The 18,180-nt window shown below is 30.3% G+C and overlaps 1 protein-coding gene across 3 annotated transcripts in view; it reads left to right on the top strand.

The window, feature by feature from the left end:
* LOC107448201 (cell adhesion molecule Dscam1) overlaps nucleotides 1-18,180 on the top strand; it is a 255,187-nt gene that overhangs the window by 152,182 nt on the left and 84,825 nt on the right. For all 3 annotated transcript variants that reach the window (XR_006225556.3, XM_071177674.2, XM_043045821.3), the window contains exons 12-17: nucleotides 5,906-6,079; nucleotides 7,852-7,999; nucleotides 9,596-9,744; nucleotides 10,392-10,523; nucleotides 14,128-14,295; nucleotides 16,485-16,555. Coding sequence is in view for 2 of the 3 variants with exons in the window: in XM_071177674.2 (XP_071033775.2) it covers nucleotides 5,906-6,079; nucleotides 7,852-7,999; nucleotides 9,596-9,744; nucleotides 10,392-10,523; nucleotides 14,128-14,295; nucleotides 16,485-16,555 (842 nt within the window). In the remaining variant the exon portion in view is untranslated. The remainder of the gene's footprint in view (nucleotides 1-5,905; nucleotides 6,080-7,851; nucleotides 8,000-9,595; nucleotides 9,745-10,391; nucleotides 10,524-14,127; nucleotides 14,296-16,484; nucleotides 16,556-18,180) is intronic.

Here is an 18,180-nt window from a genome sequence, read left to right as displayed (position 1 = left end):
AGGATTTCTGATCCCCAAAATATAGGGGGTGGCTGACATTTGGGAAATTATGTCTCCACAGTTTGGTTAGGAGATTATTCCAAAGTTTGGACTGTTTAATTTTATTTTCTGCCTATTTTGCCACGTTTCAAGAATTTCTAAAGTGAATTGAAAAATATTTGCTCATAACTATAAAATTTCTTTGTCCAAAGATAACTCCATGAAAAATGAAGCTTTTAGCAAATATTTATTATTTTTTATTATTTTATTTAATAATGGTCGATAAAATTTGAAATTATAAATCTCTCAGTTTTTAATTCATTTTAAAGAATTTAATTTTTCATTTCAAAATAAAAAATTTGAACGAAATCGGCCGAATAGTTCCTGAGAAATCGAATTTTAAAGAAACCTTATTTTTAGAATTCGGTTTCTCAGGAACTATTCGGCCAATTTTGTTCAAATTTCTTATTTTGCCCTATAAGACTGGACTCCTTTAAATGAGGTAAAAAATTGTATATCTTATAATTCAAAAATTTTTGACCATAATTAAATGAAATAATAAAAAAATAAAAGATTTACTAAAAGCTATATTTTTCATGGAATTATTCTTAGATAAACTAATTTATTAGTTAGTTAAGTGCAAAAATGTTTCACTTCGCGTAAAAAGTTCTCGAGACATGGCGAAATACGCAGAAAATAAAATCAACATTATGGCGTCTAACCGCTCTCCTGACCTAAGTATGGGGACCGTATTTCCCAGATTGCGGCCACCCCTCATATTTCGGGGATCAGAAATCGGAATCCATCGAAAAAATGGTATGTTTATTCATATCGTCTGCACTAATTAATTAGCAAATCTGATGTCACCCCTCGAACCATTAAGATTGTGTACAAGAATAGGAAAACCCGATCATTAGATCAAAATTATTCAGGGTGCTCCGTTGTTCATTTTGCGCACTGTGCATTTAATATAATTTAGTAATTAGTGTTATTTAATACTTCTAATTAAGCATAATTTAGTAAATAGTATAATTTAGTACTTATTTAGTGTATCAATTAATACCTTAATAAACATATGCTTTTTGTTTGAAACATTCTTTAATTAAGAAGCTTAAATATTCCCCGAAAATAAAATTTCTCACGCAACTGAATTAACTGCTTTTCTTTAAACGGCGCCCATTTTAACGATATTAAAGCACACAGTTAGTGGAAAGATGAAGTGCTTTTTATTTGCAGTAACTATAGTAAGTAGAAAACATTAGTTTATTCTTTTTTTTAGGCTTAAGAAACACATTAGCTTAATGGGTGCTCGAGACATGCTGATTTATGCGGCCATAACACTTCATGATTATGTTTAAATTGCAGTTGAATCGTTTTTTATTCCCTTTTACACCAGGACAAAAGAGCCCTGGTTGAATAGTTTTGATGAAGGACAAGGAATATCTTAAAGATGAGAGTTTTTTTTTTTTAAATATGTGTATATTTATTTCAGATACTATCACGAATATGAGGGGGATTTTAAAGTGAGTTTAGTATATATTGCTTTCCAGAAATTAAAACTAAAATAAATTCACTTTACTACCATTAAAACATATTTTATCGTGAATGATCCAAGTCAAGAGAACGTCGACTTTCACCAATGAATGTCAACAATCACATAGTCGCTTTGGAGAATTTCCGAAATATATCCGGTATGATATTAATTTATCCGTTGATATTATTATATTTATTCGATATTTTAATATCTGCTGAGGATAGATGAGAAGAAACATCAGTGTTCAGAGTACCGGTAAAACGCATACTGGGAAGTGGCACTTGAAGAGGGCATACCGGGCAATTGTATATTGAGCAGTGGCACTTGATCTTAAAAATACATCAGTGTAAGGCAGATCGGGCTGTGGTACTTAACTAGACCTAGTATTTATTTAGGACATTTACCAAAGTGACTATGTGAATGTCAACATTCACCGGTGGAAGTCGACTACTACCAATTTCGGTCATTCACAATTATTAGAAGCATGAAATTATTTTGGTTTGTAGAAAGATGTACATATAATACGATGGAATAAAACTATTTACTATAGGACAGTTAGTGCAAGAATTTTTAAATGTTGAACTTACAGCAAAAAATACCATATGGTCCGCTCTGCATCCCTCAGAAACATAACTACGAAAGTGAAATTTGAAGTGCTAAAACAGACATTTTTATTTCTAAACATAATTTGAGTTTGTTTCGAAATTTATATTTGTTCGAAAGCTATTGCAGTATACAAAATTGCACGGCAATCTTTTGGGGTTGAGGAGTGTCATAGAACGGATGGAAGAGCCCATTAGCGTTAAATAAATCTTTTTTTAATATGTTAATTGATTATTAATTCATTTAAAATAAATAAAACCTATCCAACTGATTAATATCGGTGGTGCAAATTTATTTATGTTATATTTGTCTAATTTTTTGTAATAGATAAATCTAATAGTTTCTTTTGGTGTTATATTGGCTCGGTTAACATACGGAATTTCCCAAATCAGCCCTTATTTTCTGTAAATATATTTTTAAGACACTTATAGACAACTTTTGCAATAATTTATGTTAATGCCTGTTGCTAGAGAGAGTTATAAATTGACTCTAAAATTTTTACTGTGAATTGTATTTAAACTTAACTAGAATCAGAGCTATATATTTTTATTATGATCCCACCTTTAGAGAACAGATCATAATCCATTGTTGTTTAAATTTATAAGTACTTTGAAACATTAAATATTAGTTATGGATTTTTATCTATCAATATAAATAATTTTTGAAATTAACCTTTTTAAGTTAGTATAGTACGTTGCTCTTAGTTTATTCATTAATTAAAATTATCACTTTGAATTCGGAAAACCTTTTAGTAATATCTCTATTCCTAATGTATAGAATCTCTTTACAGAATGTTTGAGACGAAAATTTAATCAGACCTGTCAAAATATTACGATTTTCCGATGAATGTATTAGGCAGATGGTAATGATTCTCATGAAATGTTTCGTTGCAACTAATCAATTAACATTGAGGATAATAACATTGACAACCGGTTTTAAAACAGCTCTTTTCAATTCCGAATAGAAAATATTTTCTAGACGTTAATTTACGATATTTAACAAAAAAATAGCTCATATTATAAAAGAAAATGTTCATTCTTAGCGAAACATATTAAAATCAATTTATATGATTTATTTAATCAGGAAAAATGCGTACAGTGCGTGTCAAATCATTATGAAAATATAAATAAAAGACGCAAATTTTTTCCCTGTCTTATAATGTTAAAACTGTGCTTACTTTTTAAACTAAAAAGGGATCCAAACCAAAGAACCTTTTCTCTTATCGTGGTTAACAACGTGTATATGTAAAAAAAATTGCCATATGGAGGGTGGCGCAAGTAAAAGTGATTCGAAAAACAGAGTTCCAGATATAAAAGAACAAAGGAAAGGAAACAATTCGCTGACCTGCGTATAGCAGATGTTGAAAATGATCACCATTAATCTCTTCGACACTTTCGGGCCCTGGTCAGCAAAATATGAAAAGTAGATCGAAGTTGAGATTCTGGAATTACTACAATCTCATCAGGAATGTTCTTTTGCAGCTCTTGAAGACTATGAGGGTTGTTGCAAAACACCTTAGACTTGAAGGTTCATGGACGAGATTACGTGGTATAATGGTCTCTTGTGCCTGGCGTCGGCTGAATTTGCTTGGACTCTGGAACATTTTATGGTTAACAGCATTCACAATTTCTGTTGTTCGGACGCGTTTCAGAATGTTTTTTTTTTTTTTTTTGCTTAGTTCAAAACAGATCGTGCCTGAAGCTATTTTGTGAATAATCGTTGCATTGCAATCTTTGCTGGTACTTTGACACCATTAAATTAATTATCAAGAAACTAATCACTCTCTTTCTACGGATTTGTTTTAGCGTAGCTTTCCCCAACTAACACTGCAGGTCTATGAGCACGATCGTCACTTGTGTACTGATCAACTCACCCTGACGCAGCCCGCACTAAGATCTGAGTCTGTTTCGATCGCGTGCTTTTGCGTATGCCAGGTATATTAAATGCATTCACGCCCAATCCCCTCACCCTGACGCAGCCCGCACTAAGATCTGAGTCTGTTTCGATCGTGTGCTTTTGCGTATGCCAGGTATATTAAATGCATTCACGGCCAATCCCCTCACCCTGACACAGCCCGCACTAAGATCTGAGTCTGTTTCGATCGCGTGCTTTTGCGTATGCCAGGTATATTAAATGCATTCACGCCCAATCCCCTCACCCTGACGCAGCCCGCACTAAGATCTGAGTCTGTTTCGATCGTGTGCTTTTGCGTATGCCAGGTATATTAAATGCATTCACGCCCAATCCCTTCTACACTCGCCCGGGCCACGCTTATTTGGGCTTCCAAGTTTAAAAAACGGATTATAAATTTTAAACAAAATTTCTTAATATATTCATCATATAAACTGGTTCATAGACAATTGTATTGAATAAAAAACGTAGGCTAAATAATTCTCTAAAATTTGGTAAAAGGTGAACATTTTTGAGTTATGTTACCGTTCCATTCAATGAAAGAGGCTTAAGTTCTGTAAAAAATATGCCTCTATTGAAACTAAGTTCAATTACAAAGGCCTCTTTTTTCATTGTAAAAGAAATATTTCAGTTATTGAATAATAGGATCAGCTATCAATGACTACGATAGAAGAACTTATGGATACATTAACATTATAATCGCATACTATAGAGAAACAAGAATGAAAATTACATTGCTACGATGTAACTCAAAAATATTTATTTTCTATGCTATGACGAAACATTTAGAAACTTTAATATTGTATACTGAAACGAAACTTTCAGTCACTTTAACATTCACACTAAAGGGATCCTAAAATTTTATGCAATGGAAAAGCATTTCATTTGTTGTAGTCATGACTACTCAATCATATATGTGCGTTTTAAAATTTAAATTTATTTCAAATAAAATGATTAAATCTATAAAATGATTACTTTTAATATTAATATTCTTCGTTTATTCACGTGTTTTGTATGAATAAAAAGAGTTTTAAATTTTTTTTGTTTCAATGATTGAATTTTCTTATATTTTTTACATTGACAAGGAGGCTTCATCTTCTATTTACTCTACTCAACTATTCACTCGGGACTTCTTTTTATTCGTCATCATTTCTTTTTCTTACAAGTCTTTTTATCTTTAAAAAAAAGCATGATTTTTTAAAAATAAAATATATAATCATTTGTTAATATGTTATTCAAAATAAAATGAATCATTTCATGGATTTTAAAAATATTCAACTGCATTTGGAAAAAATATTTAATGTTAGGAACAAAGATTGATCATGATGAAATTAATAAACAAATGTGGCTCTTTCAGTACATACAATTCTAACTCTGTGCTTGCATTTCTGTGGCGGCCTGCAGAGCGGCCAGCATAGTATTTTTACAAGAAATCGAAATTTAATAATTTCATTATAAATTACTATATCTTAAATTTCTTACTCCATTGAATTTTCGGTAAATGTTTCTACACACCTACGTAATATAAAGTTTCTAAGCCTTGCAGATTTTGCACAACAAGAAAAATGTAGCGTTAATTTGAACACCCGAATCAATGGCGACCCTTGCTATATTTTAGCAAAGAAACAAATTTTGTAAAATGTAATTAAGATTGTTTTAATAAGCGGAAGAAAAAGCAAATAATGACTTTTTCTTTAGTTCCTTAAAACATTTGCCACATAAATGCATGGTAAAATCAATTTCTAAACGCATCCCGTACAATAATTTAAATCTCATACAAATAACGACCATTTTAGGACTTTTAATCTAAAAAATTAAGAGTACCTGTTCATAAACCTTTGTTTATCTGCATTTAACTGTGTTATGTTTGTTGAACAGAGTCTTCACCGGGAGATTTCGGTTACGTGACTTCCAGTCCAAGGATCAGGCAATACAATAATGGATCTCTTGTTTTGTGGGATGTTGAGTTGTCTGACAAAGGATTTTATTTATGTCAAGCAAATAACGGAATCGGAGCTGCTCTGAGCAAAGTCATTTTTCTAAATATTCAAGGTGAGTTATAATTTAGTAAACTTACATTAAAACGAAATTTTTTCTAGTCCATTGCTTTGTGATAAGAGAATTTTAGTAGTGATTTAGTTTTACTGATTATAATAATAATAATCTCTGACAGAGTTGAACTAGAGCAGTAACTTAACTCATGCATATAAGGCTATCTCATTACACTATAATGGACAGTCAGAAAAGTAATAATGCTTATCCAAGTCAAATGTTGATAGTTTTCCATTGATGGACCAACATAATTTTTATGGTAACTATCAATAATCCCATCATGAAAAATTTTATATTTTGTAGGTAACTAACATAAGTAACCATCACCACAATGTAGGAATTTGGACAGATTTATGATAGTCCAACATAAGAGTACCAACTTGTTGTGATGGTTTGTACATGCTGAACCATTGGAAATTTTCATCATAGTTTCTTAGAAATCAAATGTTGAAATGATCATGAACGATCATCACCCTGAAGTAGGAATTCGGATTGATTAATGATGGTCCAACATTAAAAACCTAAATTGTTTTAATGGTATATTCCTGGGAACCAACAAGAATTCCAATCAAACCATCATGGAAATGTACAGTTGGAACCATCATGGATTATCATTGATTGTTGATCCATGAGAATCAAACTTCTCTTGATGGTTAACCATCATACTACTAGAGTACAATCATGGAATGATGCAAGTTTGCTGGCATGTCAAAAACCATGAACGCATAATGAGAAATGTTGAATGATGGTGACCATCATCAATCGCACTGAAACCAACATAAACCATCAAACTTTTTTGATGGGACTATCAAGAATTGTGACTTCAGTATGCTTGGTTGGTAACACTTTCTATGCAAACAATGAGCTAAATTGTCTGCTACACTTTGTTCTTTAATTCAGGTTGAATTGGGACTGTAAAGCCAACTTGTAAACTGCGATAATTGTTTCAAAATTTAAAATATGATCTATCACGATTAAAAATTACTAGTGTCTCTTCACTTGGATATAAAAAACTGAAGATAATTCCTATCAAAACTATTCATATTTTATTAAGGATATTTTTAATATTCGCTTATGCATCTCTATTTCTGTACTAATGTTTTTAGATAAAACGAAAAATTACTCATATATTTTTTATGTTTAAACTTTTACTAATGTAATATTTACTTTTCGAATATATATGTTGCGAGTGTATGACCGAAATCACGCGAATATCGACTTTTACCGGTGAATGTGAACAATCACTTAGTCATTTTGGTGAATGCCCCAAATATTTGTTACATCTGATTTGATATTAATTTATTCTTTGATAATATTACTTTTATACGATAGTTTAATATCTTCTGAGGATAGATTAGGATAAACATCAGTGGCCGGAGTACCGATAAAATGCAAACTGGCAGTCGAGCTTGACCTTTAAGAAACATTGATGTGGGCATACCGAGCAGTGGTACTGAACCTTAGTATATGTTTCGGAAATTTACCAAAGCGACAATGTGATTGTTAACATTCACCGGTGGAAAGTCAACAACCGCCCATTTCTGTCATTCACAGTAACATATATATTATGCATTTTTTCTATAAATCTAAACACGCTTCAACATATATTATAACAATGTATTGAAACTTAATTTTTAAACATTACTTACTCATTTCCTGACTCAAATGAAGTACTTATTGTTGGAATTAGTTTAACTCTAGATTATGTATGCTATAAAAACAAGTTTAATTGCTTAGTAAATAGTTTTAATGCTTTTAATTCTTATAATTAGTTCCTCCTAAATTTGAAGAGACGTACCAGAGTCGTGCAATTAAAGAGGGTGACAATACAAGCCTGAAATGCACAGCACAGGGCAACACTCCAATTGTGATCACTTGGCAAAAGAACAAGACTCCCATACCTGTGACTGTGAAGTCAAGGTGATTATAGCTCATTAATTGCAATCTCTGAAAAATCGTTTGATGTCATCTATCAGTAATTTAAACCATAATATTGTATAAATGGGCTGAAACCTTAATAAAGTGTGTTTAACTGAATCACTTTTATTCGGACCATAATATCACATGATAGAATTAAGAGTCCCCATTTGCCAGTAAAATGATATTCCAGTGAAATCTACAGAAAAGACCACCTCTATATAACGACCATTTTCGACCACTTTTGAGACGGAATTGTTTCCATAGACTTTGTGTTGAAGAAAACCTTTAAGAGAGACTATTAAAAAATCCCCCAGCAACCGGGCAAACATCTGCGCCAAATACGGAAATGGTCAACGATGAACCTCCATCAACGGCCATTTTATTGTGGAACGGAGAGTGGTCTCTCCTGAGAGGTCTCACTGTAATTACTCCTACGGAGAATTATATACTCTATGTATGGCAGCTATATGGCACCCACTTCATGCATAACACAAATGTCACAAACGGCTTTTGCCAGCTTCGAACCTTACTTAATATTAAAAAGGGACCTATTCTTCACAACTTGACATTATATTTTAAGATCTAAAAATTAACATAAATTAACTCGAATCGAAAAATATAACATAGATTTCGACGGAAAAAAGTCCTTTTATAAATAATTTAAAATATTATGCTAAAAATATTAAAGGACACGCGAATTGTTAAAATTTTGACAATTCCATATTCCCCATTTCTTTGTTGCTGGCTCTTTATCTGTATAAATTGATTCTAAAATAATACCTCATTAAACATATTTTTTAATTACTGTCTTACAATTATTAAGACTTAAATAAGTTTGAATAATTTTTCAAGCAATATTTTTATTTAGAATATTATCATGTCAACTAACATGGTAATTATTTAAAATTGTTACGAAATTTTTAATTTTTTTTGTATATATATATATATATATATATATATATACTATATTTAACCAATATTTGCTGCAGACTAAAATCTATATATTATTCCTCTCCCATGGCTACAAAGATAGTTCTTATTTCTTTTTCGAAGTTGGTTGCAAAAAATTGAAATATCAAGCGTGTGAGCTATTGTAAGCATGAAAGCGTAAATTCATATTTACATTTTCTGAGCGAAGAATCCTTTCTCGCGTGGCTAACGAAAAGCTGAAAGAAACTGAGATATAATTTGGAAAGAATCTGAAGGTTGAAAGCGAATAATTCAGATCAATAAAAAAGTTCTTTAGATTATGTTTTATTAATACTTATCCAGGTTCAATAATAATAGGTTTATTTACTGTCATTTTTTGAAAAAATGATTATTAGTGCTTAAATTGCCAGAATTTCGTTAAAAGAAAATTTTTTAAAGCATAATTATTGCATTCTATTGCATGTCATTATTTTTAGTTAAAAGGAACAAAACCCTTTGTTATAACATTTTCGAGTTTCTTATTTTTGGATTCAATTATTGTCTTATTTGCTTCCAATTATTTTTAATTTAGCATTTTCGAAAGCGATGTAACAACCATTAATTATTTCAAAAATATCATTCAAATATTTATTTCCCGGTATTACTTCTTTTTATCTCCCTTTTCAGATATTCTTTTCGAGAAATAACAGACGATAATCGAGTGACTTCTGAATTGGTGATCGTTTCATCTTCAAGAGAAGAGAGTGGAATGTACGCATGCGCAGCTGTTAATGAATTTGGCTATGATGAATCTACATTTCAGTTGGTAGTCCAAAGTATGTCTGCTTTTCTCTAAATGAAGTCATTATCTCACTTTCAGGAATAGCCTTGGGGCCTCAGGCAGATCTTTCGATAAATTCTTTGCATGGATGATCATAGACAATCTTAATTTCCATCTATATTACACTTTCCTAAAGTTTCTAGTTGAACTTAAAATCTGAAGCATATAGTTGTGAAATTTTTTAAAACTTGTATGTTTCTAAATTATTTTCGATTTCAATAAAATGTAGGGTAAGATGAAGTGCAATGAAATAAAATAAACTATTTTTATTCGTTCATGCAATTTTGAATGCGCAAAAGTACAATTAATGTACAATGTGTAAAAAAATCCCATCTTGAATAACTTTTGATCTGAGAATCGGATTTTCAGATAACCAGTAGTAATAAGTATAAGTATAAAGCTCTATATTTAATTTTCATTTTTTTAAAGATGTTCTGCTGCTTAATGAGGCGTTTTAATTAAAATATTTAACTATAATGACTTAAATATAGTTTCTGCAAAGCGATAATTTAATATTGAAATTTTTAATTTTTTAATATTTAGAAATTAATTATTATAAAATGTCGAATGATGTTTCGGGCAACTTCCAAGTTAGCATAATCTTGAACTTAAAAATAAATTTGTATTGTTTTTTGCAAATAGGTGTACCAGACCCACCAACCAATTTGACTGTCTCAAATGTCACAAGTAGAACAGCAACTATCCGGTGGGATGTCCCTTTTAACGGTAACAGCCACATAACAGGCAGCAGTGTACAGTACAAGATGGCGGAGGGTAAGATATTTCTTATACGTCATTCTCCATTAACCAGTTCAGAAACTATGAAGGAGAAAGTAGAATGTCCCCAGGTTTGTATACTTACAAGTACGTATACTTACCAGTACGTATACGTATACTTACCAGTACGTATACGTATACTTACCAGTACGTATTCGTATACTTACCAGTACGTATACGTATACTTACCAGTACGTCTACGTATACTTACCAGTTTGTATACTTACCAGTACGAGATGTAATACGAGGCTACCAATTTCAGATTACGTTAATGTGATCATTAATCGCTAAAGTCAGAAAAGTTCTTTTTATATAAGACTCCATGGGCTGTGAAGTTGCGTGATCACGTGTCTGTGATTATGGTGATCATGATATGGGTTAAAATCATAATCAGATATGGGTTAAAAAGAATAATCTGAAAGAGCCCCCCCACCTTCCTTAGGGAAAACTCTCACCTCTATTGGTATGAACGTTAAACATGTTCCACTCCCCTAGAATTTAAGACAAATGAGCACTTCATTTTTTTAAAATTTAAATTTCTTCAATTTTAGTCAAAATGGCGACAATTTGAAATTAAACTATCAGCTTTTGGTGATCAACTTGGCCACCTTTATTTTTTTATAAATAAATATCTCAAGAAATATCGAATTTATTTTTTCACTTTTCATAAAATTTAATGAAAGTTTAATCAAAATTTAAACCCTGTTCTTACAGCTGTGCTTTGAAGGACAAGAAGTTTTTTTTTTCGTAAAAAAAATTTAAAAAGAGGATCTGAAAACTTAATAATATTACAAGTTTGCTAAAATGAGCTTATTTTTTTTAATTAGTATACATTATTCTTTTTTTTAAACTGAAAACGCCAATTCTGCTTATCCAAAAAGAATTAATCACTCATCACTTCCGTAATTAAGTTAGCGTGACTTTGGCAGTTACTTCCAAAGAAAAAAAAATCCACCATAAGTTCTAAATCGCGTGATTATGAAGACGATGATGAACAAATGCAATTAATAACTATACAAAGTAAGCATTTTGCTGTAACTCGTAATTATAGGGAAAAAAATTTCGAAAAAAAGGAGTTTTTATCTTCGAAATATCTAAACGACTTTATCTATAATCACTTTTGTTTCATTAAATATTTACTAACTTTTTTCTTTTTGATAAATTATTGTCAATTGCTAATAGATGTTTTATAAACTTTGTTTTAGTAGTAACCAGTTAAAAAAAACTTGAATGTCTTCTTTTAAAATATTTCACATATATTTTGATAGAAAAACCGTAGTATTGTTAGGATTGTTATAAATTTATGAAAAACAGAATTATATTCGTTTTCTGAGGAAATTGTTGCAAGAAAAAGAAATCTTGTGTTTTGATGCATGTCTAAATGCAATGAGAGAAAAATCATAGTTATTTTAATAAAACATGAATAAATGTAAGTATTTATCCATCCTTAAAATAATTTTTAAAAAGTAAGATAAAATATTTTCCTTTCTTTTAATGAAATATTTTTGCAACAAAATGTCAATTTCTTACTCGTGAAATATAGGATAGTCTAAATCATGTAATGACCGCAACCTTTTCGTCATTCATTAATCAGAAAGAAATAAAAGATAAGGTCCAGCTTTCCAGTATATGGTAAAAATTACCGAGTTTCTGGTACTAAGGAAACATAAAATATAGTAATTTTCACAGAAGCGCTTTGGTAATGATTTCTGTAAAATTAACAACATACGTTTTTTTAAACGTGAAAAAATTTAAGAATTAAGTTAAAATTTGGCAATTTTATCATGATACTTAAGAGCATGGCATTCAGTTAAATTTACTTCTCAGCTTTGTATTTTTCACTCACTGTGTGGTAATAAGAATTATAACTTTGAAAACTAGAATTTCCCTTAAACCGCTACCATAAAAACGTAAAAATGTCTAAATAAATGGTTTAAATACTGTATAGTTTGGTTTTATGAACAAGAATTTCTTTTTTTTTTACCATAAATGTTATTACTATACAGTACGGTAATTTTACCAGAACTTTTTATCCGTGTAGGTTATGATGACGCGATGTCCTAATATTCAATGATAAAAGTTGTTTTAATTATTAATTATATGAAATAAAAATTAAATTTTCATCAGTTGTGAATGTTTAGTGCTTCTAACATAATAATCAATGGAATTAGAATTCAAATTTACCTTCCGTTTATATTACTAAGTCCACCTTTTGAGTAAAGTCCAATTCTTTTTATTTGTTTACGTTAAAAAAAATTATGTTTACATATGTTTTTGAAAATACGTATGCAAAAAAGAATATATATTAAAACGGAAATAAAATATCTTTTAAGTGCTGTCTTGTCATTTTCTCATCAATTTAGCAAAACTGATAAAATGGGGAAAAATTAAAACACTGCATAAAGACTTAAAGTATTAAAATTCGAATCAAATTGGTCTAAAAATATAAAAGTTATTGCATATTATTTTATTTGATAAAGTGGCTTGTGTTGAAAGTCTTCTATTAGGAGTTGGTACGTACAAAGTGAGATTAAAGTGCACCGATTATGCCAGCATTTCAAAGCAATTGGTCTAGTTGTTGTAGTTCATTTACGTTGTTCTAGGGCAGCACAATGGTCTATTGGTGACGGTCTGGGAAACATCCCTGAGGATGATCCGAAGACATGTCGTCACAATTTTGATTCCCTGCAGAGGTGATGGCACTCCCACTTCGGTAGCCCGACGACCTGCACGCGAAGTCGAGCACTTTACGGTAGAACAGTTTAACGAGGACCGATATCGCACATCCTCGGTCCCTACGCAGACTGATCCAAGTGGCCACCCACCCGCACACTAACCGCAGCCAGTGATGCTTGACTTCGGTGATCTGCTGGGAACCATGTCTTAACGATCAGTCCACTGAGGGACCGATTCAAAACGAAAGAGAAACGAAAAATCGAGGGAAAGTGAATATAAACAAAATGAATATAATATAAAGTGAAAGTGAATATTTAGTGAACAGTAGAATAGAAATAATAAAAGAATCAAACAATGAGCAATTCAGAGAATTGACCAAACAATTATTTGGTCGATTTTCTGAAAAATTCCTTGCGGTGTAATTACAAACTAATAATTGAGTAAATAGTTTTATTTTGATTCATCATATAATTTTATTCTTCTGAACAATTCTATAGGAAATTAATGCAAATCATTTTTTTAACGACTAAATAATAATAAACTAAATAAACTAAAAAGAGTACATACGCCCACAGTACAGTTACTGAAAATAGTTATGTACAAAATTTAAGCGTTTTAAAAAACTGAGTTGTGCGTAATTAAAAAAAGAAGAAAAAGAAAACCGAAATCCTCTTGATTTGCATTGATGTGCTTATTTTTCGCAATGTTTACAATTTGTTTCATAAATTATTTACAGTACTTCAATTTAACAATAGTTTATTTCACGGTAAAGAGTGATTGAATCATGGAATTTACGAACATTCACTTTCATTGGATACTTTTTATATATAAAATATTTTCCAGCACTCTACAAAAGACAAATGATTAAAAAAACTGCATAAAGCAAGCAAAGAGGATTAATTCACAAATTCTTTTATTATTTCAGATAGCTGGAAGGGGCACACATCTCAACTCATAGTATCTGGATCAGATAGTGTGGCCGTTTTGAGAGCTTTACAGCCTGTCACAACATATCAACTCAGAATCATCGCTGAAAATTCCATTGGAAAAAGCAAACCAAGCAGCATTATCAATATAACAACGCAAGTCGAAGGTAGAAATAAACAAATAAGAATGTAGAATGTATATATTTACAAAGCGATAAGGAAAATATAATTAATTTGAAATAGAAAAGTAAATTGAAATCGAACAAAAGAAACATAGATGCAATACAGTACTTATTCATGATAGAGATTATAACAAAAACATAAGCGTGTATTTAACAAAAGCTGCTGTGTGTTTAACAAAATAAAAACGTTATTCGCGAATCGGAATACCATACTCTAAACTAGGTTTTACTATATTTTTACTATACTATATTTTTTTCACGAGAGTCTTATGTTATGAGTTAAAAACTAATATTTTGTTAAAATACAGAAAAATATTCACAACAGATTTAGTAATTTTACTGATGTAAGTAAAAATCTAAATCACTTACCAACTCTGAAGCCAGTAAGGGCATTCTATTAAAGTATACCCGCGTCAATATGATGCAATCTAAAATCATGCAAATCGGCAAATTTGCCACCTCGATTTTAACACTGAGAATCGGGTCCTGCTAAATTCGTGGTAGGCTGAAACTCTGTCCACCCCGGGTGGTTATGGAATAAGAAACAATGAATTGAAATATCTGAAAGTTCCTTCAGAGGAATTCACTTCGAGCATCCGGCATTTGCTGCAATTTTTGCTCACGAAAAATTCTTTTTATATGCATTTGAATAAGAAATTACGTAATTTTTTTCTCAATATTTTTTCAAGCATTTTTCACAGTGAATCAAGTGAAACTACGCTCGGAAAAATCTGTTCAAGGCAGAACTATGATATTAGTACACTTTTAATCAGTACAAATTCTTGTATTCTTACTCAGTTGTTAAATTAAACCATTAAACTTTGCAAACTTAAAAATAAATTAACAAATTTGTCCACGATAACTCAGTTCTACCCTATATGACAACTAGTGCAACATATTGCTTACAAATATAAAACAGCTTTGTCATTAAGTTGTAAATTATTTTGAATGAAAATATTCGTAAGAAGGCCAACAGTTATGAACACAAAATGAAAACACAAAAGTTTCCTAAAGTACATCAAAATTTTATGAAATGAATTAAAACGTAAATTCTGTTTATTTCTAAGTTACATCTTTTTATTTTAATTTAATCCCAAAATTAGATTACTAATAATTAAAATCAAAGTTAAAAGAAAACTCAGGGGGAGATAGAAATTTTCTTTTGTAGCCGAGGAATTTTTTCGATTTATGATTTGCTTATTCTTGCTGACAAGAAAGAAGAGGGTTTGTAAAATTGTCAAAAATATGCTTACTTAATATTTGAACGGTATTGTACTAATTTTCTTTGAATTTTTACATAGGCAGAAGATATCTTGCTTTCAGTATTTTTTTATTTATTTATTTATCTTATTTTTAAGTCCGCCCCACATGTAGAAAATGTTGAATTATTTATTAATTATTTAAATTGTCTTAATAGTTAATAATAAATAAAATAAATAGTGTTAATAATAAATAATATAAGTAGTGTTAATAATAAATAATATAAACAATTTAGTAAGTACTGTTGCGAAAAATTAATTACATTAAATTAGAAATTACATGAAATTTTTACGTAGACAGAAGATATCTTGCTTTCAGTATTTTGTTATTTATTTATTGATCTTTATTTTTAATTCCGTCCCGCAATGTTAAGATGAAAAATGTTGAATTGTTTATTAATTATTTGGTTTGTCTTAATAGCTAAGAATAAATAATATAAATAGTGTTAATAATAAATAAAATAAATAATTTAGTAAGTACTGTTGTGAGGAAAAAAAATTTCTTGGGCTCTATTATTATACTTTTTGTTGCATTGGTTTTGTTTATTATGTACTGTTTCAACTATTGAAAAATAATAATAAAATATTTTAAGTCGTTTTTAGCAATTTTGGCAATTGCACATTACTTATACTCTAAATAAGGTTATTATCCTGAATGAATTAAGTCATTTAATTCATGAATTATATCGATGAAAAACGTAGACATGCTTCGATTGCTCAAAAACATGGGCCCATTCTCAAGACTCTTTAGGCGGAAAGGAAGAAGACAAAACATATTTGAAAAAGAAAACTCAAAGTTGCTACGTTTTTCTTTCTTCTTTGAAATCTGTTTCATTCTCTTCGTTCACATCTAATTAGTCTTGAAAATGGGCACTTTTTCTAAGTACTCTAAACATACATTTGTTTTTATTACAGCTCCATCTGGACCATCCAGAGATCTGACTGTTCATCCAACTGGAGATCAATCTTTGAAAGTTAGTTGGAAGGTTCGTACAGAATATAATTTTTTCTTTTTCGAAATTTTAAGTGAATCGGAGCTCCAATATTTCCATGCAAAAATCTGAACAATTATAATTTGTAAATACTATACAGGCAAACCCCGCTATAGTGAACCTTTAAGGGATCGAAATTTCAGTTCACTATAGCCGGAAATTCACTATATCCGTTTCTCAAACAATTTTAACTAATGGTTCCAAATTCTCCCCCCCCCCCTTTATTACACAACATTATTTAAATAAATGACGAATGAAATGAAATACAAAAATGACTAAAAAATAATACGTGGTAACAAAAATATGTTAACTTTTATTGTTTTATTTCTCTTCGTCTTGCGTATAAAAAAAAATTGTTATCTTTTCTGATGAACAATTTTCAACATCATATATGGTAACACTCTTCCCGACTCTCCGATAATTTTTCCTCAATTTATGTTATTCCAAATTTTAAACCTGTCTAACCAGCCATTCGAGCACATAGAAGTAGTTTCACCTAATCACTTAGCAAATTCATCAGCTTTGACTTGAAGCATTTGTCCAGATACTGGACAATTTCGGCTAGTCTGAATGCTGAACCAATTCAATAATGAAGCAAACAAGAAAAAATGCTTATCGCTACATTCCATTCTATAGATGGTTTTAAAAATCGGTATATGTATTTATTTCGGAGTGGAAATTTCAAAATTATAAAAAAAAAAAAATGAAGAAAAAAATCAGTCGAAGACAGAAAAAAGTTCATTACATCCAACTTCCTCACTTTATTTGGTTCACTATACGTGCGTGTCACTTTGATCAATTATACGTGTATAGGCAAAGCACGGGGCCAAACATTTCGCTCATTATATCCGGAAGTTCACTGTGTTCACTATAGCGGGGTTTGACTGTATCATTATTATTCGAAAAAGCAGTGGAAGTTTAGATCTTCATTTGCTGCACTATAATTTTTTTAATATTTTTAGTTTGATGATACTTAAATCACAAAATTTGAAATTTAGAAAAATAATATGTGGGAAATTAAATTAATAACTCTTGCTAAGAACTGAAATCGGAGACATATGGACTTGGAATACTTTACTTCCAACTATATTTACAAGTCAAATAAGGACATCATAAAATATGTTAAAATCACGTTTATTTATTTATTTAAACTCAAGTTTATTTATCTTGAAAATTATTTGTAATTATGTTACCTTCACTTAGCATCTGCTATTTGTTACAGAAAACGCAATCGAAATTCTTTTTGTAACAATTTTAATTTAACTTATTTTGAAGTAAGAGAGTTTAAAATACTTTATTTTTTATTTAGTTCCCCGTTTGAATAATATACGACTTAATTCTTTTTTTCAAAAGCGTTAAATTAACGAGATAAATTTTCTTACCCCGTGCTTTTAATTTAATTACCTTCCATCTTTCTCGATTAATACTCGAAAAACCTTTAAAAGAACTCCGCCGGACGTCCATCGGATGTTATTTTCTTACACTGCAAATGATTAGAAAAGACATTCAAAAGCGGTATTTTTAGGAAGTTAAAAACTTTTACCAACGACTTTCTCAAGAACAGGAGATACTTCTATTTCTTTTTTTCCATCCCGTTTCGCTTCGTTTCTTTTCCTGTA

The sequence above is a fragment of the Parasteatoda tepidariorum genome, chromosome 3 (assembly GCF_982258835.1).
Source record: "Parasteatoda tepidariorum strain Cologne lab strain chromosome 3, Ptep-v5.0, whole genome shotgun sequence".
NCBI lineage: Eukaryota > Metazoa > Arthropoda > Arachnida > Araneae > Theridiidae > Parasteatoda > Parasteatoda tepidariorum.
This window is presented reverse-complemented; position numbering and strand designations above follow the sequence as displayed.